The 26,426-nt window shown below is 62.5% G+C and overlaps 1 protein-coding gene across 13 annotated transcripts in view; it reads right to left on the bottom strand.

Moving 5' to 3' along the window:
- Positions 1-26,426, bottom strand: part of PLEC (plectin) — a gene marked incomplete at both ends in the record, with an annotated part of 57,478 nt that overhangs the window by 11,182 nt on the left and 19,870 nt on the right. For 4 of the 13 annotated variants that reach the window (XM_080694430.1, XM_080694425.1, XM_080694422.1 and 1 more), the window contains 27 exons: positions 322-405; positions 481-837; positions 924-1,062; positions 2,647-2,825; positions 2,936-3,093; positions 3,167-3,350; positions 3,459-3,585; positions 3,665-3,819; positions 3,903-4,055; positions 4,803-4,928; positions 5,188-5,283; positions 5,354-5,458; positions 5,923-6,084; positions 6,167-6,244; positions 6,325-6,634; positions 6,724-6,878; positions 7,608-7,701; positions 7,953-8,080; positions 8,329-8,424; positions 8,495-8,614; positions 8,692-8,798; positions 8,866-8,981; positions 11,164-11,330; positions 12,280-12,372; positions 12,458-12,535; positions 13,336-13,425; positions 13,764-13,825. In XM_080694430.1, coding sequence (XP_080550556.1) covers positions 322-405; positions 481-837; positions 924-1,062; positions 2,647-2,825; positions 2,936-3,093; positions 3,167-3,350; positions 3,459-3,585; positions 3,665-3,819; positions 3,903-4,055; positions 4,803-4,928; positions 5,188-5,283; positions 5,354-5,458; positions 5,923-6,084; positions 6,167-6,244; positions 6,325-6,634; positions 6,724-6,878; positions 7,608-7,701; positions 7,953-8,080; positions 8,329-8,424; positions 8,495-8,614; positions 8,692-8,798; positions 8,866-8,981; positions 11,164-11,330; positions 12,280-12,372; positions 12,458-12,535; positions 13,336-13,425; positions 13,764-13,825 — 3,719 coding nt within the window. Of the gene's footprint in view, positions 1-321; positions 406-480; positions 838-923; positions 1,063-2,646; positions 2,826-2,935; positions 3,094-3,166; positions 3,351-3,458; positions 3,586-3,664; positions 3,820-3,902; positions 4,056-4,802; positions 4,929-5,187; positions 5,284-5,353; positions 5,459-5,922; positions 6,085-6,166; positions 6,245-6,324; positions 6,635-6,723; positions 6,879-7,607; positions 7,702-7,952; positions 8,081-8,328; positions 8,425-8,494; positions 8,615-8,691; positions 8,799-8,865; positions 8,982-11,163; positions 11,331-12,279; positions 12,373-12,457; positions 12,536-13,002; positions 13,039-13,335; positions 13,426-13,569; positions 13,585-13,763; positions 13,826-14,614; positions 14,727-17,282; positions 17,386-18,804; positions 18,917-24,783; positions 25,322-26,426 lie in introns of those variants that run through there. The other 9 variants (XM_080694421.1, XM_080694429.1, XM_080694427.1 and 6 more) reach the window with 9 other exon arrangements.

Raw genomic sequence — 26,426 nt, 5'->3', positions numbered from 1 at the left:
TATATTTTTGAAACAGGGTCTCTTACGCCAGCATGGCTGGCTTCGAACCTGCGCGATCCTCCTGTCTCCGCCTCCCAAGCACGGGGATTACAAGCGTGCGCCACCACGCCCGGCTATTCTTTATTTTGAAACAGGGTCTCACTGAGTTGCAAAGGGCCTCGCTAAGTAGCTGAGGCTGTCTGCGAACCGCGATCCTCCTATCTCAGCCTCCTGAATGCTGGGATTATAAGCGTGCGCCACCACGCCTGGCTTCCTGTAGACTTTGCCCCAGGGAGGTATGGCGCAGAAGGTGGGTCTTGGCACGGGCCTTGGGCACCTTACCTTAATGGCATTGATGTACTGCTTGGCAAATTTCTGGCACTCTTCAACCTTCTCACCATAGCGCTCAATCTCTTCTAGCAGGGCCTGAGAGGGGAGAACGGTCAGCACAGACAGTGACTGGACACACCCCTGTCCCCGATGCCTCACTCCCGGGCCCACCTTCTCCTGCCGCAGCTGCTCGCGCACAGCCTGGCTGTTGGCCATGGGGACAGCCTGGATCTGCTCTTGCCGCCGCTTGGCATCCTGCAGCCAGGCACTCAGGGGCTCTGCGCTCTCACGGTAGTAGCGCAGCTGGCGGCCCAGCTGCTCGAGCTCACGCTGCCGCACGTCGGTCTGGGCCAGCACTGCCTGCCAGCGCTCCAGCAGCAGGGTGACCCGCTCCCGCCAGCGCTCCACCTCCACGTCACGCTCGCCATGCCGCTGCTGCAGCCGCTCGCCCACCTCCTCCGCCCCGCGCAGCTCGTCCCGCAGGGCATCAAACACCGGCTGCTGGGCTTCGGCCTGGGATCGGAGCTTCTATTGGGCACAAGAACGCGGTGCCGTTTCAGCTGGGACCTCTGCTGCTTCCCGGCTCCCAGCGAGTACGAGCCCCACCACGGTACCTTTAGTGAGGCCTTGGTGGCCTCCAGCTCTGGGAGGGTGGCAGGCACAGCCTGGGCCTCCTTGAGCTGCTCCTCATGAGCCTTGAGCACCTCCTCTGCCCCCTGAGTGCTGCGGATCACCAGGCTGATCGTCTTGAGCCTACAGTGCGGGGAAGGGAGGGCTCAGAGCCAGGGCAGGGTGGGCCCCAGCAGCAAGTCTGATGTGTAACTAGAGCCCAGGGAGCCTCTGGACTCATCCTGGCTGGAACCCTGCTAGCCAGCTGACCCCAGTCACAGGCTTCAGGGAAAAGGGCAGAGACTTGGGCAGAGGGGCTGGGGGTGCTCCATGTCCAGCTGACGACCTAAGAGGGGGGTGCTCCAGCTGGTGCAGCATACTCCGAGGCCCTGGGCAGATGGGGCCCCTGGGCGCAGTCCTCGGCCTTTTGTGGATGGCACCAGTGTTTCCTCCAAGCGGTATATTGAATTTTGTGAGTAAAGGGTGGGAGGGTAGATGTATTATTTGCAGTACATGGTAAGTAATAAACACCAGAATTAAGTTGTTTACAGTTGTAGATGTGTTGTTTGCAACGTGATAGTAACCAATCAATATCAAAATTAAATGCCAAGGCCGGGCGTGGTGGCGCACGCTTGTAATCCCCGCGCTTGGGAGGCAGAGACAGGAGGATCGCGCAGGTTCGAAGCCAGCCGCGCGCGCTGGCTTAGGAGACCCTGTTTCCAAATAAAAAAAAAATGTAAAAATAGATCTGGGAGTGTAGTCCGGAGATAGAAGGGCTTCCAGGAACCCCAGTACCACCAAAAAAAAAAAAAAAAATTAAATGCCAAGGGTTCACTCCAGGACAAATAAGAGAGTTCTCATTTAAAGTTAATCTACATGAATACACTAACTTTCATGCGCCTGAATTAAAATATGCTGAAATAAACAGCAAAGAAACAATAGAAGAAACCTTGCAGCTGGGAGTGGGGTGGGGTGGAGCCGGAGGGCGGGGCCTGGCAGGAGCCTGCATGCTCTGAGCGCTCCGCTCTGTCCCTGTCCCACACTGTCTCACACACTGTCTCTACCCCAACTGCTCCTCCCAGGTCTTCTTCTACCTCTGGGACACACCCCCACACGTATTTTATATTTTATTTGGAAACAGGGTCTCACTAAGCTGCTGAGAGCCTCACTAAGCTGCTGAGGCTGGTTTCGAGCCTGTGATCCTCCTGTCTCAGCCTGCCAAGCGCTGGGATTACAAGTGTGCCACCACATCTGGCTCCTCCCAGGTCTTAATCCCCACTCCCCTGTCAGTCACTAATGCCCTCCCCTCCCTCTGACCCTGCTAGCCTAGTGTTCCGCCCCCGCCCGCCTGCCCTCTGACGCTGGGAGCCAGGGTTCCTCTGAGGTCCTCCGTCTATCTGCACTCCCATCGGCCCCAACCTGAGCTGCTCTGACTTCTCCTGGCAGACGGGCTGCCCACTGCCTCCCCAGGGCCTGACTCCCAGTCTCCCTACAGCAGAGAGCAGCACCTCCGCTCCCAAGCTGCTCTCCTCCTCCGCCCCAAACACACCACCTCCAAAGTATACCAGGTCCTCAACTCCTCTTGCCACCTCCGCAGCTGCCATGCTGGCCCAAGCTCACATCTCCAGCCCCAAACTCATCCCTCACTCCTTCCTTTCCTGTGAAGGCGCCACAGCCTTCATCGTAGAAGACTCCAGCCCAGCCCTCAACCTGCACAGGCTCACTCACTTCTCCAGGTAGATGGCGGACAAACTGCGGACTTGCTCCAGCTTGCCAAGGGTCAGCTCCAGCTCTGAGCGCAGAGTGGGGACGGCAGGGGACGGCTCGGGCAGGGCCAGGACCTTCTCAGCCTCAGCAGAGAGCCGGGCAACCCCCTTGCCCAGCCCCTCCACCTCGGCCTGGGCTTTCTGAAGAGACAGAACAGAGAACAGGGTCACGCTGACCGGCAGAGCCCAAGGCGCAGGTGGGGCGCAAGCAAGGGTGGGAAGAGGAACAGAGGGGCGGAGTGGGTGCCTGCCTGCTGCTCAGCGATGCGCTGGGCGCACTCCCGCGCAGGCTCCTTGTCCAGTGGCAGCCGCAGCCGATGCACAGTGCGAGTCTCACAGGCCTCCAGCTGAAGCCGGATATCCTTGAGCTCCGAGATGCAGCGCTGACACCGAGACTCCTCCTGCTCACCTGCGGGCACGTTCTGGTCACTTGGCTGCTTGACGCACTGCCCGCCTCCCCCACCCTGGCCCCCGGGCCCTACCCTGCTCCAGGCTCTGTAGCAGCTGCTGGTAGTGGCGGCTACAGGAGCCGTACTCTCGCTCCGCCACCAGCCGGTCCTCGGGCCCGAAGCCGCCAGCGTCCTGACTGTCGCGCAGAAAGGCCTGGTAGTGCAGCTCCAGGCTACGCAGGGCTTGGCGCTGTTCCTCTGGCTTCAGCGTGCGGAACTGGGGAGGCATACAAAGGTGAGCACGCGGCGACAGCAACAATGGCAGTTGCCCCAAGACACCATGCCCCTTCATCTCCAGGGTGCCCATGGCCAGGGGCAGTTGTACCGTGACCAGGGACCAGGACCGGATGAGCTGCACGTCGCGGCTGAGGCTCTGCCAGGCCAGAAGGCTCTTCATGTCCACGTGCAGCTGGTGCCATAGTGCAAGGAGGGCCTGGTGCTGGGCGTCCAGCCTGCCAGGTCAGAGCGAGGGTCAGAGGCGGCCGAGGCCACACCCACGCCCCTCCAGCTGCGGACCCCGTGGCCACCCACCTGGTGACGGCCTCTTGGGCCTCCTGGTTGGGCGGAGGAACAAGGAAGCACACGGAGGGCACAGCGGCCTCGCTGCCAGAGCTGCTGAGCACCTTCCAGTGGGATGGCTGTGCCGGGCCCACCAGCTGGCACTGGTCACCCTTGTGCACGGTCACCTGAGAGAGCCAGTGTCAGGGGCCATGCGGCCACGCCACACCCCCACTCGTCCCTCCACGGAGCGTCCTGGTCCAGCTCTCACCTCCACCTGCTTGTAGTCACACACAGCCAACAGGGGCACGTGGCCTCGAATGGGGAAGGCTGGGTTGCGGGGCTTCAGCCGGACGATGGCCTTGGCCCGCTTGGCCAGGCCCGAGAGGTGCCCCTTGTACTCGTTCAGCTGCTCCTTCTCGTCCTGTGGAAAGGGACAGCTCAGGGGCCAGTGTCCAGGCCCAGCTAGCAGCAAGCAGCCCCAGGCTAAGGGGGCAGCTATGTGGGACCTTCCTAATGTTGGCAGTGAGGCACCTGGAGACAGGAAGTATGGCCTTCAAGCAGATCCCACCAACCCTCCTCTGGAATTCAGAGTGGGTCCCACCCCTACCCTAGACCGTCACCCACTACGTCCTCTAAGATAAGGGGTGCTTTACACCCGGCCTGTGATGCCCTGCCCCCTCCACTCCCTTTTGGCAGGTCACCCACTTCCTTTTGTCCACCTCTCTGTGGACTGCCAAGGCTGTGGTCAGCCCCCACCCTGGAGCCACCGTACCTCTCCCACTCTTTCACAGAGAGCCTGTCGCTGAGGTCCCAGCCCTTGCAGACCACAGAACCAGCCTCTTCTCCCTCCTCCCCTCCCACTCACAGCACTGCTCAGAGGGGGTACACACCATGCCCAGCTCTTGCTCAGCCCTTCAAAATCCTACAAACTGCCTGCTCTAGACATGGTGACCAGAAAACCAATGCCCACCTGTGAGTGACCAAGGGCTACCGACATCCACGGACAGGCATCTATGTAGGCCCTTGCCAGCCACCTACCAGCCTCGTAGATGACCGCACTCCCTCCCCGATCGGGCCTCCTCAGCCCGGCTGGCCCTCCCCCAGGCCCAGGCCCGGGAGCCGTCCACACTGCAGGATGGCCTGACCCATGCCCGCCCACCCTGCTCACCTGAGCATCCTGCAGCAGATCCTCAAGCCGGGTGACGGTGATGGAGCGGTCACAGCTATACTTCCTGCGCAGCATCTCCTGCAGCTTCTGCAGCTGTTCCTCAGCCTCCCGCACATCTGAGAAGAACTGGGTAGCAGGAGGAATCACTCGGGGGGACTGGGTCCCGAGCCCTAGGCAAGCTGCCCTGGTGCCATCGAAGAGCCAAAGCAAAAGGCAAGGGGGAGCAGAGCCCCTGAGGACCGGGGAGGATTCTGGCCCCAGCTCAGTGGAGCAGAGTACAGGAACGAAGGAAGGGCAGGCTGCCAGGGCCACACACCGGCCATGCAGTCTGGGGCCGCGCCGGCCCGCTGAGCTGAGCCATAGGGCCACAGGGCGCGGTTCTCACCTGGAAGTAGGCAGTATTCTCCTTCAAGTGCGCCTCAATGCAGCAACACAGCTGCAGCATCCAACTCCACTGGGTCTGCAGGGCCGCCTGGAAAGACTGCGGGACAAAGGGTCCTCAGGCCCAGCCCCCCACCCGCCCCGGCCCGCCACGGGGCCGCCCGCCACACCTCCACCGTGGGCCGCGCAGGGTGGTCCTCCCGCAGCAGCCGGTCTCCAGTGTTCTGAATCTCCTTGATTTTCTTCTCCTTCAGCTCCAACTCGCGCATGAGGGCCTGGTGAAGGGGTAGCTCAGGGTCAGTGTCAGGGCCAGGCTGGCCTCTGTGGCCTCAGACTGTGGTGCGGACTTGCAATGACCCAACACCTCAGGTTTAGACAAGTGTTCAGAGGCGGACTCGGGTGGGGGCGGCCCCTGGGGTGTGGCTGCTGCAGCCTTTGCTCTCCACCGTCCGTCTAGTTCCTGCTGTCATGCACTAAGGGCAGCTGCCCCTCCTGGGCCTCATCACGAGCTCTGCAGCTGCCACTGGCCTAACACGGACCGAAATCTCTACAACAAAACCCTTCCTCTTCTAAGTCGTGCGCGCTGGGTATCTGAGCCAGCCACTGGTGAGAACGCCGACGGAAACATCCAGCAAACACAACCCAAGCGCCACGCCAGCCGCTGTGGAGCCTGGAGCCGGACCTGACTGGCTACCCAAGGCGCACCTGGGGGAGGTTCTGGAAGGTCAGGCTGCCTCACCGAGTAGCTCTCCTTCTTGGCAGCCATGTTGGCATTGCGGTCGCTCCAGTCGAAGCCCACCTCTTCCTCCTCCTTCTCGTTTAGCCACATTAACTCCTTGGTGGCCGCTGACACGAAGCCGTGCAGGCTGTCCAGGGCGCGGAGGCGGGCCTTGGAGGAGTTCTGTGGGCAGGAAGGAAGCAGGATGGGTGCCTGCAAGCTGCCACCCATCCACCTCCACGGCCCTGGCCTGGCGCCCACTCACCAGCAGCTTGGCATACTGCAGGTCCAGTCGACCCAGGCAGTCACGGTAGGCACCCCGGGTGGCAGGGGGGAGCTGGGCCTACGGTGACAAGCAGGGGTGAGGCCTGCACTCGCCAGGGCCTGGCCCATCACCCCTGGCTACCCCAGGGTGCTGCCCACCTCATCATTCCGTGCCCGCTCAATCTTAGCCCGGAATTCCTCAATGGACTGGTGCAGGCCTCGGTGGCTGCCCAGTTGTGCCTCCACGCTAGGCAAGTCCACACCCCACTCAGCGCCGTCCACACGGCGCTGGTTCTCCTCCACCCAGGACAGCAGGTCCTGCAGGTAGCGCAGGGTAGAGTCTTCTAGCTCCGGGCGCCTCTGCGTAGTCTGCAGGGTCACCTGAGTCACAGGGGCAGCCACGCCTGCCTTCAGGCGCAGGTTGTACTCAGTGCGGATGGCCACCAGGCGCTCATGCAGACGGTACACCCTGGGGCAGCAGAGGAGTCACAGTGGTCAGACAGGTCCAAGGCTGTCCCAGCCAGGCTGCCCAAGGAAGGGGAGTAGGCGAGCCCCCACCTGCGGTACATCTGCTCTCCCTGAGGGTGCCGCCCATCCTTGAGGGTCTGCACGTCATTGAACAGCAGCCGGATCATGCTGTCCGCCTTGTCCAGGTCCCGTTCCACCTCCGCTGCCCGCTGCGGCCCCTTGCCCGAAGCCAGTAGTCGGATGTCCTGCAAGGTGGTTGTCTGTGACTCAGCCTGGCTGGCCCCCTCAGACCACACAGCCATCAGCCAAGGCAGGCCACCTCGCCCACTTCCCCAGCCTGTGCCGGCCTCAGCTGGCACACGCCTTGGAATCCCCATCCTGTTCTTTCCCTCCCTGCCAACCCCACCAATTTTCCATGCAAGTCTCTGCACAAATCTGTACTGAAAGATCAGAATCCAGTCTAAAGGAATCCTGCTGGATCCAAGAACTGAGGCTCTCCATGGCCTTATTCAAGGGCTCCTGGGCCTCAGCCTCCATCACCTACCCCTGCCCCCACAACTTTTCCCCGTAACAGGCTCCTGCCCCAGCCCACACAGCCCTGCACCCTCTGGTCCCCACAGGTACTCAGTGGGCAGTAGATCTGGGCATAACCACACCACCCCTCCCTCAACAGTAAGTGGCTGCAGTAAAGGGGGCAGAGTGGCCTCTTCAGTGTTGGGCCTGTTGCCCAGAGGCCAGCTCTGCCCACAGCAGATCAGAGCTGCTCCACCACACTTAGGCAGTTTCCACCCCGCACACCGCCCTGCCCCAGAGCACAGCAGCCAGCAGCCCAGCCGCAAGGCAGGGCCCACCCAGGCCCTCCCCGCCCAGGCCCCGCCCACCCAACTCTCCTGGCCCCGCCCCAGGCTCCGCCTCACCCAGGGCCCTCCCCTCCCCAGCCCCGCCCTCCCGTCACCCCCTCCTGCCCAGCTCACCGACTGCAGCAGGGCGTCGGCCTGGTTCAGCTGCTCCTCACACAGCCCTGCCTCCATCTGCAATTTGCTCACAATGCGCTGCAGACACTCCAGCCTGTAGTCCAGAGCACCCAGGGGACCCCTGGTGAGCTGGTGGGCCCACCACACTCCCTGGCCACGGAGTGGCTCCCCTCCGCTCCCGCCTCCCTGCCCGCCTGGCGCTCACTGTCCTGCAGGCCAGCAGCTGGCGGGGAGCTTGGGTTCCCCAGCCTGGTGGGGGTTTCCTCCCCAGGCAGTGACTCACCCTGGGTGGCTTCCCTGCCACCGCAGGGCCCCACCCACCACAGCCTCCCCACACCCACCCACCTCTCAAACTCGCTCCGGAGCTGCTTCTCCCGCTCCAGGATGGCCACGTGCAGCCTGCCCCACTCCTTCTCCACGTCCAGCGGGTGGTAGCCAGGGGGCACCTTGAGCTGGCCTGCTTGCACCGCCCCCTATTGCAGGGACAGAACTCGGGTCTAAGCTGCGGGCTGTAGGAGGGCAGTGCCCGGCCTTCAGACCCGGCCCACCTGACTTGGGCTAGCCCTGGCCCCGGAGACTCAAGCCATCCTATGAGGGCCCCCCAGTCCTGGGGCTCTGGGGGAACCCCAGTCATCTCCCTAGGGGGTGTCCTGTCATTTCCCTCAGGGGCACCCACTTACTTCCCTACGGGAGCCTCACTCCCCTAGGGCACACCCCTCACCTCCAGGGACTGGTAGATGCCCTTGGATCTGTTCTTGTCTGCCTCCTTGGCTGGAAGCTCTGTCTCCTTAAACTTCAAGAACTGGCACCACAGGATCTGTGGGGACAAGCGGTGTCAGCGTCCACACCAAGCAGGCACGGGCCCCAGCCCAAGAGAGCCGGCTCGCCTCAATCTCCTCGAAGCTGGAGGGGAACTTGCGCTCCTCGAAGGCGGCGGTGTGGTGCCGGATCCACTGCAGCAGTAACAGCACCAGCTCCCGGTACTCTTGCCATCGAAGCTGCAGCTCCTGGGAGCACGGGAGCAGCGGCTGTCAGGGCCCGGTGGGGCCGGGCCTACCTCCACCCTCCCCGGGGCGCCACTCACGTTGGCCCTCACCCCGTCCTGCGCGCCAGGCACGCGGGGCATGGCGTCATACAGGGATGAGACGTAGGTGATGATGGACTTCTCGTCAGGCTGAGGGACATCCACATCTGTGGGGTAGGGCGGGTCAGGGGGGCCAGTGCAGGGGGAGGGGCGGGGAAGGGGCTCGCTGCGTACCCTCGGGGTCCAGGAGCCGAGTCACGCCCAGGTCCCGCTCTGCCACAGAGAAGGCCTGGTCCAGGTTCTCCAGGTTGGTCTGCCGATACACCTTGTTCATGTCTATGAGCATGGGCCTGTCGGCAAACACGCAGATGGGCAGGCTGGCCAAGCAGCGGGGCACTCTGGGCAACAAGCCAGCTCCTCCGTAGACCCTGGCAAACGCAGAGCTCCCACCCCACGCTCACGCTTAAAGAGATGCCACTCCGCTAGCACCCCAATCCTACCCACATGGGCAGACCTGAAAGGACCCCGCACCCCAAGCCCCAGGGGACCAAGGGGCCGGCAGTGAGCACTGTTCTGGGTGCTGTGCACTGAGTTTAAGCTGGGCGTGGTGTGCACGCTTGTAATCCCAGCACTCGGGAGGCTGAGACAAGAGGATCATGGTTCACGGACAGCCTCAGCTACTCAGTGAGGACCTCTGCAACTCAGTGAGACCCTGTTTCAAAATAAAGAGTAAAGGCTGAGCGTGGTTGCACACACTTATAATCCCAGCTCTTGGAAGGCTGAGACAGGAGGATCACACAGGTTCAAAGCCAGCCTCAGCTACTTAATGAGGCTCTCAGAAACTTAGACCCTATTTCCAAATAAAGAATAAAATAGGTCTAGGAGTATAGCCCGGAGGTTGAAAAGCCCCTGGGTTACATCCTCAGTACCACAAAAAATAAAAATAAAAAATAAAAAATAGGGCTGGGGGTGTAGCTTGAAGATAGAATGTCCCTAGGCCATTCCCAGTTCAAAAAAACAAAACTAAAACTGAGTAAGGTATAATCAGCTTGGGCTCCTGGCCTCTCTTCCTGCAGGGCCACTTTTTTTTAGTTCTGGGGATGGAACCCAGGGGCAGAATACCTCCAACACTCTCCTAGCCCTATTTTTTTTTTTTTTCAGAACTAGGGGTTGAACCCGATGGCATTTTACCTCTGAGCTACCCCCCAGCCCTATTTTTCTTTTTTCAGTACTGGGGATGGAATCCAAGGCACTGTACCTCTGAGCTACATCCCCAGTCCTATTTTTTAAGTCGTTTTATTCTTATTTATTTATTTATTTATTTATATTTTTACAGGTCTGGGGATCAGGGGCATTCTACCTCTGAGCTACATCCCCTGCCCTATTTTTAATTCTTTATTTTGTTTTGGTTTTTGTTTTTACGGGTCTGGGGATGGAACCCAGGGGCATTCTACCTCCGAGCTACACCCCCTGCCCTATTTTTTATTCCTTATTTTGAAACAGGGTCTCACTGAGTTGCGGAGGGCCTCACTAAGTAGCTGAGGATGGCTGCGAGAACCGTGATCCTCAGGTCTCCGCCTCCCAAATGTTAGGATTACAAGCATGCACCACCACGCCCGGCTTTCTTCTTCTTCTTCTTCTTTTTTTTTTTTTTTTTTTTTTTTTTTTGCGGGTCTGGGGGTGGAACCCAGGGGCATTTGACCTCGGAGCTACACCTCCTGCCCTATTTTTTTTTTTTTATTCTTTATTTTGAAACCGGGTCTCACTGAGTTGCAGAGGGCCTCACTAAGTAGCTGAGGCTGTCCACGAACCACGATCCTCCAGTCTCGGCCTCCCGAATGCTGGGATTACAAGCGTGCACCACCACGCCCGGCTTTATTCTTTATTTTGAACAGGGTCTCAATGAGTTGCAAAAGGCCTAAGTGGCTGAGGCTGTCTGCGAACCACGATCCTCCAGTCTCTGCCTACTGAAAGCTGGGATTACAAGCATGCGCCACCATGCCCGGCATCCCAGCCCTATTTTTTTATTCTTATTTTGAAACAGGGTCTCACTGAGTTGCGGAGGGCCTCACTAAGTAGCTGAGGATGGCTGCGAACCACCATCTTCCGGACTCAGCCTCCCAAATGCAGGGATTATAAGTGTGCACCACTACGCCTGGCGTAGTATTCTTTATTTTGAAACAAGGTCTCCTGAGTTGCAAAGTGCCTCACTAGTTAGCTAAGTCTGTCTGCAAACCATGATCCTCCTGTCTCAGCCTCCCAAATGCTCTAAGCATGCACACGTTCAAGACCATCAGCTCTCTGCCCTGGAGGAGCAGCAGACTCCTGAAGGGCCCAGGAGGAGGTGGCTGTGGCCTCGCAGGGGCTCCCAGCACCTCCCAGAGGTGGCTGGCTAGACTTCATCCCCACAGGCACCCGGTTCCTGTCAGTGGCAGCCGCCCTCCTGCCACCTTCTTCGCCCTGACTTGTTTAAAGTCGCCCAGCTGAGGTGCTCCGACTTGCAGCCCTTGCCCATCCCCTGGAGCCACGTACTTGTGTCGGTGGATAATGGCATTGAAGAGGCGGCCGTCACGCCAACTGGAGGTGAAATTGTCACAGCGCAGACCCTGGTAGCCCTCCACCATGCGCTGTGACCACAGCAGCAGCTTCTCCTTGGCCGTCATGTCCTCTGACTGCCCGCTCACCTGGATGTCTGAGATCTGTGGCATGCAAACAGGAGGCAGGAGCTCAGCCCGGGCACCACCCTGGCACCCATGGCCACTGGCATGAGGACAAGAGAGGCTCGGCAGCCAGCGGAGTGGACAGGCCTCACCAGGCCCTAGCTGAGGCAGAGCGGGGCTCCCAGGGCCTCTCCCACACTGGGCCGCCACTGGGACCCACCACATCTCAGCACCACAAACCCAGGCCACTCCAAGCAGCAGCTGCCACAGAGGAAGTCAAAGCCCCAGCTGTACTGCCGGCATGCAGAGGGTCCTCGGGGCCCTTCGCTAGGGAGGCTCGGGATGATCCCTGCGCCCCAGAGGCAGGTGCAGAGTGGGGCTGGTAGGTGGTGGGCATAGGGCCAGCTGTAGATCCAGAAGCCCTGGACCCAAAGGCTGTCAGTGTGAAGTGGGGCAGGCCCGAGCCCTTTGGTTGCCCCAGGGAGGGTGTCTCTGGGGTCCGGACACCGTGTGAGTGCCTGGCACTTCCTTTAGTCTCAGGCCTGTCTGCCAGCCTGTCTGCCGCAGGCAGCCCACCGGCCTGCCCTGAACTGTCTGTTGATGGGACTGCTAGTCTGACTCAGCTGCCATGCCAGCCTGGCTCTCCTCTCCAGATCTCAGATTTGCGGCTTCCTGTGTGGCTAGCACAGGCAATGGGTGAGTCAGCTAGGGCAGTCCCTGAAGCTCCAGAAGCTTCCCCAGAGCAGCAGGCAAAGAACACATTCTTCTGCAAGAAAGCTCAGCAGGCCCTGCCCAGCGGGGGCCAGAGGGCAGGGGATAGGCTGCTGGGAGAGACCTCAGCCCCCAGGCCATGGAGCCAGCAAAAGGCCAGGCAGGCAGGAAGGCTCCCAGGCGCCACTTCTGGGGCCACACCCCAGCCAGAAATTGTGCCAGCCCTCCAGCCAAGGAGCTCACGGCAGCCGGAGACTCCTGGGGACGTCTCCTCTACCTGGAAATGCAGGATGATGGTCCAGATCAGGCCAAGGGTCAGCTTGGGGTTGCCGTCAGCGATGTCATCATTCCTGATGTTTACCAACTTCACCTGTGAGTGGGGGCTGTCAGTCACGGCCCAGAGGGCCGCGGCTCCGGAAGGGGCTGGGGCCTGGCCGGGCGATGGACAGCCTTACCTGGCGGTGCCGGAGGTAGTCCAGGGCGATCTGGACGTTCTGCAGCTTGTGGAAGCGCATCCTCCCCTTCTCCCGAGGCTGAAGAAGTACAGCATGGTCAGTGCCCACGGGGCAGCTGAGCTACGGACCGAGGGTCTTCCCTGATGGGGTAGCAGCCTCCCCCAGGTTACAGGGTCGCCCTCCCCAGCTGGGAAAGGAAGGCCACCAGTCCTGGAGCTGGATCAGGCCCAGCAGGGGCTTGGGAAGCCGGCAAAGGCAGGCCATGGGAAGGAAGGGAACAGAGAGGAGACAATAGCCAGGAAGCTGTGGGCGGAGGGCAGTGGCACTGGGAAGGGGGGGTCCTCCTGCCCAGCAATGGAGGCTCTGGTGGGTCCAGGTCCGGCCCCAGAGAGAGCAGCAGACAGGACAGCAGGCAGCTTGAGGCACAGCCATCGCCCGCCAGCTACGGCTCGGGCAGGGCTCGGGCGGGACTCGAGACTCGCTGCCCCAGGTGAGCTGGGCTCCTCGGTCTGGGGAGCCCACGTGCCGCTGTGTCCAGCACTCACCAGGCGCAAGCTCCTGATTACGTCCCGCTCCCTCGGCTGCCCAGCCAGAGCAGGGCAAAGGGTAAAGGGCAGAGATCAAGATTCAGAGTCCAAGCAGCAGAGAAACCAAAGCAGAGCAGAGTGTGAGGTTACTGTGTTAGGGCTCCAGAGCAGCCCGCAGCGGGGCCCTGGCTGTGATGCCAACACCCTGGGCAGAGGTGCAGTGAGGAGGAGGGGAAGGCCAGACTGCTCCTAGGGAGAAGGCAGGGGGCGAGCTGGACAGGTGGGCAGTCAGGAAAGGCCCCATGGAAAAGGGAGGGAAGGCTGTCCAAGGGGAGGCAGGGACACACATACCAGGCTGTCCCCAGAGAGGACCTCCAGCAGGGAGATGAGGTTGTGGCCATCTCGGAGGTCTTCATACAGGTCACTGATGTGCCGCTGGGCCTGGGGGACAGCAGGGCTGCGGTGACCACAGATTCCACCAGAGCCACCAATGGCCTGGGGCGGGAGACAGAGCCCAGGCCTGGGCGCTGGCCCCAGGGAGAAAGAGGGGGCATAGAGCACGCCCTCGGCCCCTCAGGCACCTACCTCTGCCCTCCAGTGCTACAGCAGAGACCAGAAGAGACCAGAGGAAGAGGAAGAAAGAGACAGGACCAAGCGTGGGAGGAAAGAACAGAAAATAACAGGTTTCAGAGATGAAAGGGGAGTGAAACAGTGTGAGGACACACTGGGGCAGGGGCCATCTCGGGGCACCCTCCCCCTCACAAGCACGCGCCACCAACCTTGATGAGGTGCTTGTTGACCCACTTGGTGAAGGTTTTCTTCTGTACCCGGTCCCGCTCATCTGAGGGAGACAAGGCCAGTTAACCTGGGATCCAGGAGAGGCCCAGGGAGGCCGCCCACAGGTGACCGCTGTGCAGTCAGGGAGGCCCATGGGACAGATCCTGCCCGAGGAGGGTCTCAGGCAGCCCTAGCCTTGGCTCAGACCTCTGTCAGCTCACAGAGACCCAGCCCACTCTGCCTGAGCAAGAGCAAAACGCCCGGCACAAGCGGCATGGCGGTGCACACCTGGAATCCCAATACTTGGAGACTGAGACAGGAGGATCACAGGCTCAACGTCAGCCTCACAGCTTAGGGAGACCTTGTTTCCAAATAAAAAATAAAACAGGGCTGGGGGTATATCTTGGAGGTAGAAAGCCCCTGGGTCATACCCTCAGTACCATACAAAAAAATTAAGCCCAAGCCTGGCCAGAGCCATTCTAGGCAGGGGCTAAACCCAGAAAGACCAGTGGTCAGCCCCTATAGCCTCCCAAGAGATGAGAGTCAGAGCCACCACACCCACAGCCCCTCATGCACACGGTGCTGCCTGCCTCACCCCGCACGCTGCCTCCCAGGCTGTAGCAGCGCCAGAGCAGGCCCAGTCAGGGGCCCTGGAGGGGAAGCTGGGGCCTCCTGACAGGGCAGAGCGCACCCCACCCTGCCCGCCACACTTGGGGCTCAGAAGTCAATCTGTGCTGGCTATGGCCGGCGGAGAGCCCCCTTTCAGTCTGCCCCCTAATGAAACCCTCAGTCGGGTCCCACCCCACCCTCCCTGCGGCAGAGGCCTGCCCTGCTGGGCAACAGTGCCCACTACCTTTCTTGCCCTCGGAGGCCCTGAGCACTGCCAGGTAGAGGTTGTCCTCTGAGCTGGTTCTCTTGCTACCCAGGCCCTCGGGCTCGGGCACGCGGAGCCGGTGCTGAGACATGGCTGCCCCTGCCCCTGCCCGCTCGTAGGTCGCGGCTGCACTGGACGCTCGCTCGCTGGGCACACAGCGCACACAGCTCAGAGCTGGAATCCCTGGGGCCACTCCCTGTCCGCTCTACTCCCCAGCAAGACGTCCCGCCCCTGGGAGCCCCACCCTCTGCCCCCCCCAGGGGAGGGTCCCGCGGCAAGGAGGAAGGCGGCCCCTCCCCCACAGCCACACCCTCCACTGCCTGAAACAGGAAACAGGGGTTTCCTCACTCACCCTGCCCTGGCAGCAGAACCTGGGGGTGGGGAGGCCTGGTACCTGGACTGCACAGGAACATCGCCCTCCCCTTGACCACACAAAAGGGAGGGGATAGGGTACTCCATCAAACAGAGGGGCGTCTACATGTGGCTGGAGGCCAATTCCAAGGCCTCACCCATCTTCAGAGCAGACACTCAGCCCTCCTCTACTTGCCCACCCTCCTCCTGTGTCAGGCTCTGAAAGGAACCCGACCTGTGTGACACCTGGGCGGGGGAAGCTCAGCCCAACTGCTTCCCGTGGCTTCCCCCCCAACCACACACCCTCAGACCTACAGTGAAAATGAGCCACGCTCCGGCCCCTGGTCGCCACCTTGGGAAGGCTCCCTGGCCTGGCTGAGTGTAAACTCCCCGGGGGCCCTGCAGAGCCCTGTCCAAGCCCAGGCAGGCCAGGCAGAGCACACCTCCGGCAAGAGCTCACGTAGCTGAGCAATGACTCATCCCAGCAAGCTGTCCAGACTGAGCTGCAGGAACACCTCCCCGAGTGTGTGGGGTGCTGGGCAGTGGGGAGCACTCCAAAGGGGGCACAGCTGGTGAGTCACGCTGAGGAGGGGGCCTGGGCTCTGTGACTCAGTGGAAAGGAAGCCACACCTGAGGGCAGGACCGTGAGGGGCTGTCTGCCCCGGGTGGGGCTCGCAGATAGCAGCCCGGTTGTAAAAGTAGAGGATATGGGCAAAGGGTGCAAAGGCCTCACGGCAGGCATCTGGGGCTGCCCAGCCCAGCCAGCACCAGGGAAAGGACGCCCCACCCGACCACAAGAATTTTCCAGTCCCTGCGTCTGGCTTGATGTGATCCAGCTGTGAGCTGCTGAGGCACACCCCCTCCCACAGAGTTTGGGCCTCTATTCCGGGAAAAGCTCAGCCCACCCCATCGCTGCTGCCCCCGGTGGCCACGAGAGGGCACCAAAACCCAACTGGCCGGGGATCCTGTGCCAGGCAGAGGGCACGAAGGCCCACCCCACACCGAGGGGGCTGGTCAGCTCCCAGGCCCTGCCAAGTGTTCTCCATGGCCTCCCCGGGGAGCAACAGGCAACTCCTCTGAGCCTCATCTGTCCCAGCCCCGCCAGGCCCACTCAAGAGTGACAAGTCTCCAGCAGGAGACCCTGCTGCTCGGCCCTGTCCAGCCCAGAAGCACCACGGTCCTACTGGACATCAGTTCCTCACCGTCCAAAATCCCAAATCTGGCCCCATACTGGTCAGCGTTCCGAGAGCTTCACACCCAACACGTACCGGCCACCTCCGGGGCAGGGCCGGCAGCTCCCGAGTCAGAAAGCCCACCCCCCTCCTGGCAAAGCGCGCCCACAATCACTGGGTGCGGCCCGCTGCAGCAGGGACTGGTTTTCTGCTCTCCTGGCACCACAGGCTCCTGGGAATGGGCCAGGAGGTGGGCACAGGGCACCTGGGAGACCAGGGCCCCATGTACACCATGTGGCTCCCACCCTAGGCTCTGGCCAAGCCCCTTCTTCAGTCCTGTCTCTGACACAACTGGGCTTCCCTGGATGCTGCCCTGGGCAGGGGTGTGGGCCAGGCTTAGGCAGGAGCCTCCATCTTCCGGTCAGCCCAGCATCCCTCCTCGGGAAGCCGTCCTGCCTCTGGCCGCCTCTGGCCTAGGAGCACTTTGCAGAGTCCAAGACCTCAGCTCTCCCTCATCCCCTCCTTCTATGACCTCCCTGCCCCTTGGCTGTAGCTGCCCCTCCCCTAACCATCCAATTCAGACACTCAAAGCAACAACTCTTCTGAGCTGACCAGCCCTCACCTGCCCGGCCAGGGACACCCAAGCGCTACAGCGTACCTCAGTGGCTCTCCCACCCACCTGGCCCCAGAACTGTGCTCCTGCCTACCTTTCTGACCCTCAGCACCAGCCCAGTCCCCCAATCCCCCTCTCTACAGGTGTGGAAACAAGCTGGCTCGCCAGAACAGTCCCGGGACGGGAACCCACAGATTGGGAGCGAACCGTGGGCCCAGGAGGGCCTTGTCCAAGCACTCAGCAGTCCACGGGAGGCCTGGAGCCCTGCCCAGCACCTCCCTCCCTCCCTGCACCCCGGCGGCCCGCCCCTGCAGTCCTGACCGACCCACCTCCCATCCCCCAACTTGAGGCAAACCAACCAGCTGGGGGGACCTCGCCCCACCTCCCTCCCCAGGTGTTTCTGGGCTAGGAGGCAGGGCTTCGACTGAACCAAGCACCGCCCCCTTCCCGGACTCTCCTGGAGATAGCCTCAGCCACCCGGCCCGCCCCACAATCCTAGGGCTGCACCCACCTACACAGCAGAGCTGCCGGTAGAGGTAGCCCCTACGGGCCCTCTCACAGCCCCCGTCCAGCCAGCACGGCCGTTCCAGCACAACTTCCCTCTGCCAGGCAAAGGCGCCAGCCACCCCCTGCGTGCCAGCCGCAGCCATGAGCCTGGAGCACTGGGTCGCCCTCAGACAGCACTGGAAGCCTAGCTCCCAGCCTGCTCAGAAGTCCCGGCAAGGCTCGCCACATCCTCCCCCGCCCGCCGCGGCGCCAGGCTCGAAGAACCTGCCCCTGTGGGCGCCCCGCCCAGCACTGGCTGGGAGGCCCGCCCCAACCAGTGGGACGCGCACCCCGCTCAGCTGGGATAGGGTGGGGGCTACCCTCTGGGCCAAGGCAGGCTGGCAACTCCAGCGACCTGGGGCTCCCTGGAGAACAAGGAGCTGCCCGCACATAGGAAACCTCCCTAGCCCAGTCTGTGGGAGGCTAGTCCCAGCAGGATGCCCACAGGGCTGCAGGGGGAGGGGCCGAGCTGCGAGGGGGGCAACCGAGGACAGCCAGGAAGGATCACTGAGCCCTCTAAGCTGGGGTGGGGGGGGGAGTGGAGAGCTGCTTCCCCACATGCGCACATCAACAAAAGTGGGAGGAGGAGGCAGGGCCAGCGTCTGGTCCCCAACCAAAAACCTCCTGAGGGCAAGAAACCAACCCTCGACCTGTGCGTTCTGCTGGACACCCCTGCCTGCAGCTGAGTCACAGCTCCTGGGAATCCCGGGGCCCATCCTGACTCAAGTCCCAGGCATCCCTCCCTGGGGGCCAAGACCCTGCAAGCCCGCCAGGGGGCAGCCTGGCCACTCCTGCTCACATCGGCCTGAGGTGCGCCCCAGTAGGACAGTCCTTCTGGCCAGAAGCCCTGCTGCAGAGCTGCCCAGTTCCCATGGGCTACCCAGGCTCCATTCACTTCAGCCCCACCCATTCCTGTGCCGTGGGCATGGCTGCCTCGGACTGTAGCCCAGGAGCTGGTGACTCTGAGCAAGGGAGGGCAGAGCACAGCCCGCCAGCCTGGAGGCTGGTCCTGGCCCCGGCCCGCGGAGGCCCTGCCTCACCTCTGTGCAGCTCAAGCCACACTCTGAGGGCGGGGAGGCCACCAGGCAGGCCCGCCCCTACCTTAGTCCTGCCCAGGACAGCCCCACGCACCTGCCAGTGCGGTTTCTGTCAGGGACCTGCTATGGCAACTGGGGAGGGGCCTTTCTTAAGGAGGCAGGACTCCGACTTGGTGCTCACCCCAGCCTTTCCTTCCACCCACCTGCCCAGATCAGGCTTCAGGATGACAGCCATGATGCCCCACCCCCACCAGTCCAGGAGGCTGCGGGGTCTTCGCTGCAGCGGTACAGCCAACACAACTTTCATAAACACCGCTGTTTAGCTCGGGGACAGGAAGGGGAGGGCAGGCAAGGCGGGGGCGGGAGGGAGGCGGACTCTCCACCGGCCCCACCCCGGCCCACTGCGGGCCAGGGCAGAGGACGCTAGCTAGCGGAGGCAAGGGTGCTTACCTTGCTCATCCTGTGCCCGCCAACGCCCCCTGCGCCAGTGCCACACAGCAGCCAGGGTGACTACATGGCCCACGACCACCAGGGAGGGGAACATGCTGCCAGATGGCTCCATGGCTGCCACCCAGAGCAGGCAGAGCGGCCTCCGTGTGCCGCAGCCAGCAGCGCCACCCCGTACGGAGGGTGAGCACAGGGGCTGCCCCAGGGACCAAGGGCCGCCCTGCCCGCGGGCCGCCCTGCCTCGGCGACGGCCTCCTGTACTGTCCCAGCGGCTGGGGACGACGTCCGCTCCTGCACCAGCTGCGCTCTTGCCCAGCCTCCGCCTCCGCCCTCCACCTCCGCCCTCGTGGCTCTGGGCCGCTCCCCACCCCGCTCACCACACAGCCCAGCTCAGCTGTCCCTGGGTAGAGCTGTTGATGCTCAAGGTTAGCTGGAGCCTTAACCCCTGCCTACCCACAGCCACACCCGTCAGGAGGAGGGGCCTGCGGCCACTCCTGGCCCAGCAGCCCCCCACCCCAAACAGCCTGGACAGCTTCGGCACAGGCTCTCTCCCACGAGATGCCCAAAAAGCCCCCCAGAAGACGAACACAAGCCCCCACTCTCTGTCCAAGAGTGCCCTCTGGGGACAGCTGCCAAGCACCAGGGGTGGGCAGATGCCAGCGCTCGGCCCTTGCTGCCCGCTCCCACCCTAGGGCTGCAGCCGATCCGACCACACACAAAGACATGTGGACTCCTCAGGAGCCCCTTGGACAGGGTGGGAGGAGAGGGCAGGCGAAGGCCGGGGGGGCAGGCTGGGGGCAGGGGAAGCGCAGGCGGCGGCAGCCTCCGGCTCCAGCCCAGCTGGGCTCACCAAAGACTTCCAAGGCTCGACCCACCTACCGGGCACGATCTTCATTGGGGACAGCAACAGGAGCCCACAGTGTGGACAGGGAGCGGGCCAGGGGTGTGGGAGGGTCACAGGCCCCTCGGAGGTGGCAAGCCGGGCGGCGGCAGCAGTGGCGAGGTGGGAGGAGGGCACAGCGTGCGTGCCACTGTCAGCAGTGGTCCAGGGGGGAGGGGAGCAGTGGGCAGGGGGCCCGGAGGATATAAATATCCCGGAGGGCGAGCAAGGCCGTCACTTGTCCAGACTTAGAACATGACGTGCGGAGCGAGGGCGCCGGGCCGGCCTCACTGGAGCCCCGTCTGGCTGGGCAGTGCTACTGACTCAAGCCCCTGCCCCCACTGGTCTCACCCTGTGATGCTGCAATAAGGAGCCACCTGGCATGGGGCCCACCTCAGACAAGGCAGAGGGGCTCAGGCTCGGCCCCCGGGAGGCGCCTCCTGGGGTGCGCCTGAGAAGCGCCACGTGGGCCGAGGGGTGCCGTTCCCCTTTCTCCCAGATGGCCCTGCACAAGACACTCAACACCACACCTGGCCCCAGGGTGGCTGGGACAGCCTCCCCAAGGTCGTACTGCTGGCCAGAGACCCAGGCAGCCCCACTGTGGGCCCAGGCCATGTGAGTGCGCCCCTACCCCCGGCACCCTTACCCAGGCCTCTCCTGCTCTGGAAGGGGAAAGGCCCACCCCAGGCGGCCCAGCAGCTTTGGTCTGCGGAAGGCAGGGTCGGAGGCCCATCAGCACACAGGCCCACGCCACAGGTACCGTATCCGGTGCTGCCCGTGATCCCAGTGCACCAGGGGAAACAAGACGTGTGTGCACACATCCATGTGTGAAGGGGACACAATCTGCCCCTCTCCTTCCAACCCCTCAGGCCTGGCAGACACAGGGTTGTACCCCTGAACAACTGTACCCCGTTTTGTAGCACTTCCTGTGTCAAGCGCCGTTCTATTTATTCTGAGCACAGCCTGTGTGAACACACCGTACAGATGAGGAGACTGAGGCACAGGCACGGTGAGCCGCAAGCTGCGGTCCCACGAGACTGCAGCTCCAGAGTGGGCAGCCCCAACCATCAGCAAAGCACAGCATACCAGCCTAGACGGCCAGGGTGGGGCACCCTGCCCCTGCTAGGGAAGGGGTGGTGGGGAGTGGGCTCTCCCAAAGGAAACCGGCCTAGAGCGGACAGCTCTGGATGGCCAAGGACTGCCTTGGCTCAGGCAGCCTAGAGCGGTAGGGACAACGGCTGCCCCAAAGGCAGGTGGGAGAGGGCCCAACTCCTAGCCGACCCAGGGCAGCTGCCAGCCAGTGGTGGGCAGGGACTGAGCCAAGCAGGGCAGTGCTCGGCCCTCTAGCCCGCCCCCGGCATGGGCTCAGCAGCCTCAGCGGAGCCTGTGCTGCAGCTGAGGCAGGAGCCCCTCCCACAGCCCACCCCTCCCGGCCCATCTGGAAGGGCCCTGTTCATCTCTGCATCCTGGGCTCTGATCCTAGGGCCGCCCCGCTGGAGGCCTATTCCCCGCTCCCCTCTCTCTGCAGCCCACGTGGCTGCTGTGCCCTACCTTGGCCCAGCTGAATCAGCTCCTCCATGCTGTACCTGTCCATGGCTGCCGGCTGGACAGAGAGGAAGACAAGGCAGGAAGGAGGGAAGAGGCGGAGGCAGAGGGAGGGCTCGCTCAGGGCTCATGGCTGGCCTCCCCACCCAGCCCTGGGAACCGTCTCCTCAGTCACCCCTCAGTGAGCCAGCCGAGCAGGGGCCAAGCCAGCCCAGGCAAACCGGCCTGGGTGCGAGGACTGGCCGCACAGTCTCCGAGCCCTGGGGCTCAGCCCATGGGTCTTCCCTGTGGAGCCTGCTCCACCGCCCTCCCCACAGCCTCCCCTTCCCTCGAGGGCCCCGCCAGCCCTGCCCTGCATCCCCACCCACCCGCATTCCAGGCGTCCATGTGCCCGGTGCATTCCACCCAGCCACCAGCGCCCCTCATTCTCCATCCTCCATCGATACCCACATTTCCTCAGCCCCCAAAGCCAGCCACTTCCTCTGCCTAGTCCCCCACGGCCAGCCCAGTCCCAGGCTCCATGGCCACCAGCGTAGGCAAACGTGACGCCTCCTAACTGGCCTCAGCTCTTGCGAATCAGTGAAGAGCCAGGGAGATGAAGCTTAATCCCACCGCAGCCTGGGTAGAAAGCTGCTAGAGAGCTTCAGATTCCCCCACACAGACAGCAGGCCACGTGCCAAGCTGGCGACCGTCCCCAAACCTGGGGACGCAGCCCACCCGAGCGCATGCTGTATGGCTGTGAAGACAGCAAGGCAGCGCCATTGCCCCTGCAGTGGGGGTCCTCGCGGGGAAGTCAGGGCGCACGGCCTGGGCCGGCATAGAGGGAGGCCGACCATGTGCAGCCATCTGCTCCTGTCTATCTAGGAACACAAGTTCTGAGAGCCTTCATGAGTGTCTGTTCTGCACGCTTCAGGGTTCGTTCTGAATTGTGAACCAGGAAAAGCATTATAATTTGGAGCATAAATGAAACTCTTCTATGAGCCACTCCAGCAGCTTTCCACAGCACAAGGGAACTCCAGGCCAGGGCCTTTCCCTGCCCTGCCCAGCAGACCAGCAGCACGTTAGGCTCCAGCTGGGGGTAGTGGGGGGCTGTGTGTGTGCGCGCACGTTTGTGGTGCTGGGAATTGAACCCAAGGGCACCCTACCTCTTAGCTATACTCCAACCCTTTTCTTTTTTGTGGTACTGGGGGTGGAACCCAAGGGCTTTCTATCTCTAAGCTATACCTCCAGACCTTTTTTTATATTTTATTTGGAAACAAGGTCTCACTAAGCTGCTGATCTGGCTTTGAACCTGTGATCCTCCTGTCTCAGGCTCCCAAGTACTGAGATTACAAGCGTCCGCCACCACGTCCTGCTCCTTTTCATTTTTTATTTGGAAACGGGGCCTTGTTAAGCTGCTGAGGCTGGTCTTGAACCTGCGATCCTCCTGCCTCAGCCTCCCAAGTACTGGGATTAGAGTTGTGCGCCACCACACCCAGCTCTGGGGGACCTTTGTCGAGGGCCCTCTGTCTCACTCTCAGAATTCTCACAGTTCCTCACCACGTCTGGGGGCTCAATCTGGCTGTGACCATGGCCCCTCCCACATGGGCGTGCCACCTGAAGGCCCCAGCCCCTGAAGACCAGACCACCAGGCATAGGAGAGGGGAGGCCCTCGTGACCAGGGGTTTCAGCTTGTCTGCCGGTGTCTGCAGCTCCCTGGCCACAGCCACAGGCTCCTGCTGCGGGCCTTCCACAGCCCACTAGAGCGGCCAAGCTGTGAGGAAGCCCAGGGTCTCCAGGGCTCATTCCTTGCTCACTTTTAAAACGCTGAGAAGGGGAGTGGTGAGTTGGCCCGGGCCACCCTCCCCTCTCATGCCATTTTGGCATGGGGCTGTAACTATTTTCTGTATTTCTATTTTCTGTATTTCTATCTTTTTAATAAACTTCTTTAAATCTTCAAAAAAAATAAAGAAACGCTGAGAAGCTGACCGTTCGGAGTGTCATCAGAACCACCCCAGCCTGCACATGCAGACATAATGCCCACGATGTCCTGGCCGCACCCAGCACCCAGGCCCCACGCTCAGTCCTGGGGGTCACAGGGAAAGGGGGGGCCGTCGCCGCCGGCCCTGACTCAGCCTGAAGCTGGATCTCATTTCCTGTTGGAAACTCTGAGCTGCCGCGGGTGGCTGTGGCCGGGAGGGGAAGACTGAGTCACCTCCGTTGGGGATGGGGGTGCCCTCGACTCTGCCCACTGGGGCCACACCCAGAACCCCTCCAGGCCCACAGCCAACTGCCTGCCCAGCTGGCCCCACCTGCCGGACACAGACGAGGAAGGAAGGCAAGCAAGAGAAAAGGGAGGGAAGACTCCCTCCCCCTCACCACACCCTTGAGCAGAGACCCAGGGCGCCAGGTAGGGGAGGCCCCAACGAAGGGCCAGTGGGCTCTGCCTGAGCACTAGGAAGCCACCAACGTGCCGAGGCCGCTGTCCATCTCACAACCTCCCTGACCATTCCAGATGCGTTCCCTCAATAAGGCCACAGTGACCTACCCCAGACAGGCCAGAACAGGGCTCCTGCTCCTCAGTGCCCTGCCCAAGGAGCTGTGGCCAGTGTGAGGCTGCACCGGGGCCCCTCACTCAGTCCCCCTGTAAACGCTTACCCGCCCCGCTGGCCTCACCCTGGCGCCTTTCCTAGTCCCAGAGAGAACAAACTGGCTTTGCCCTGGGGGCTGGCTCCAGGGCGCCCTGGGTTAGGACTGAGGGCCGTGTGCCCCAGGAGAGGGTGCATGAGCTTTGGGCACAGGACACATCTGTCCACTTGGGTCCTGTGGGCACAGGAGTTTGGGGACAGAGAGATGGGTCTCTAGCTCTCCTGGACAGATGGGATCTATCCCATCCTCTGAGACCTGCTTTCCAACTGGGAAGGGCCAACCTGACCCCGGGCCAGGCCCAGCACCCCACACCCGGGCCTCTGCCCCGCAAAAAAATGTTCCTGCCCGGGTTCTGCTCTTCTACCCACACCACCCAGAGCTGACCCCAGCCCATCACCACCCCCAAGTCCGCTCAGCACCCAGTCACCGGGGGATACCAGCAGTCTCCATGCAATAGGGGAATCTGAGCCGCACAACCACCTGGGGGTACATTCCACCCCCACGATGTAGACGCAAGGCTCGGAGGTCAAGCAGAGCTCCCAGATCACAAACAGGGAAAGCGGCTAGGCACGCATGCCGCATCTCTTCTGCCTGTCTCCCACTTTTAAACAAAGGAGCCTCTGGACAAACAGGCCACTAGGACCAGGAGGAATGGATGGGGGCAATGGCAAATAGTGCTGGAGAGGGGGCGCCAGGCTGGAGCAGGCGGGACTGGACAAAGCTGGCCCCGCCCCCAGTGGGGGATGCCCGGCTTGGGCCCACTGACTAGAGCACCCAGCACCCTCAGGCAGAGAGGGCGCCACCTGCTGGGGTGAGCAAAGCCCCATACATCATGCTGCCCACCACACCCCACCAGGCCTAGACCTGCAAGCTGCAGACACCCACACCCCCCCTTCCACCCTCTTCGCCTGCGTCCAGGATGTGCTGACCTGTGGCTGGGGTAGGCTCCGGGCCCGGCCTAGCCAGGCTTGACACGGTAGTGGCGGGCACCACGGGGGTTTCAGGTGCCCCCTCCTCAGGCTCCCTCCGGCGGTACACCCGCCGCTCTTCACGGGCAGGGTCCTCAGGCGGCGGAGGTCCCCGCTTGGGGGGGCAGCCCAGAGGACCCTGCACGGCGTGCACATGGTGAGTACGACGTGCTGGAGTCACCATGGCAACAGGGCGGCGCGTCCGCTGCAGAGAGGCGGGCAGGATCTCGGGGGGCAAGTGCAGGTGCTGGCGCAGGTGGGCGATGCCCTCATTGGTCAGGTACCAGTAGAAGTGGCGCCAGGCAAAGGTCTCCCGCACTAGGCCCCGAGCCCGCAGGGAGGCCATGGCTCGCATGACCTGCAGGTTGGTAACACCAGGTACGTGGGGGTGCAGGCTACGGGGCCGCCGGTCCTTTTTGGCCACCATCACCCCCTCACGGAAGAGCACTTCATAGATGGCCCGTAGTTGGTCCAGTGGCATGAGCATGCCAGCTACCATGGCTGCCAGTGAGATGGCCGGTCGGCGCAGGGGCAAGAGCAGCAGGCAGGCGCACCGAGGAGGCTGAGGAGGCTCCCCCAGGCACTGGGCGCCACAGGGGTCGGCGGCAGGTGGGCTCCCGTTCCAAGTGCAGGGCACAAGCTCAGAGCAGCGTGGCTCCGGAGCCTGGCTCTGCGGATTCTTGCCGGCACTGCCGCCTGCCTGGCCTCCCGCCTGCCCGCCCTCAGGACGCCTGGGACGGCCCCCTCTGACTCAGCAGCAGGGCGGCCCCTCCCACCCACAGCCGGCAGGGCCCCTAGCAGAGTAGGGGGCACCTCAAGGCGGTGGCCCCCCCCACTACTGCTCTCCTTCCCTTCCGGGCCCCAGAGCTCCAATGTCAGAAATTACATCAGTTTCTAAAATACTTCTTCCAAGTTCCTAAGACTGTAGGGAGAAGGGGAGATAATCTGAACTAAAATCCCCTGGGAAGGTGGCAGAGCGGACAGAGGCAGGAGACAGAGAGGGCAGCAGGGCCCAGGGCCCGGAAGCCCACACAGGGCTAGTCTCCCGGAGTCGTGGCTCCACAAGGGTCTGGAGGGGGAGTGCTTAGTTGCCTGAGACTGGGGTATTTGAGGTTCAAGGGAGAAGGCTCGGGCCTGGGGAGAACGCCGAGGTCTTGGGGACTGAGGCTGAAAGGGAAATGGCAGGGGGCAGCTGCCAGAGCACATGCACGGGCAAAGGTGGGCACCACTGGCTACTGTCCACCAGGCAGGCCAAGGGACAGAGCCCCCACCGGCAAAGGCCAGGCCTGGAGACAGTGGCCACAGGGCTAACACTTCCCTTGCCAGGCCAGACGGGCAGTTCAAGAACACAGTGGCCACCACAGCCCAGGGCACTCTGAGCAGAGCGCACAATGGGGGCTAGAAGCCCCACCCACCTCCATGACAGCTGTCCAAGGCCAGGGGCTCCCAGCTGCTGCGGGGAGTCAAAGTCACGGAGCCCCTGCCTCCCACACAGGCTTCCTCCCGGGGCAGCCTGGGAGCCTGGCTCCAGCCAGAATGTCAAATGCTGGAGGGAGGACACCCAGGGTGTCAGGTGCCCAAGGGAAAGGAAGAGGAAACTGCTG

Source organism: Muscardinus avellanarius, assembly GCF_963383645.1.
Source record: "Muscardinus avellanarius genome assembly, chromosome: 4".
Classification (NCBI taxonomy): domain Eukaryota; kingdom Metazoa; phylum Chordata; class Mammalia; order Rodentia; family Gliridae; genus Muscardinus; species Muscardinus avellanarius.
Note: the sequence above shows the minus strand (reverse complement) of the source record. Positions and strands in the feature narration are given on the sequence as shown.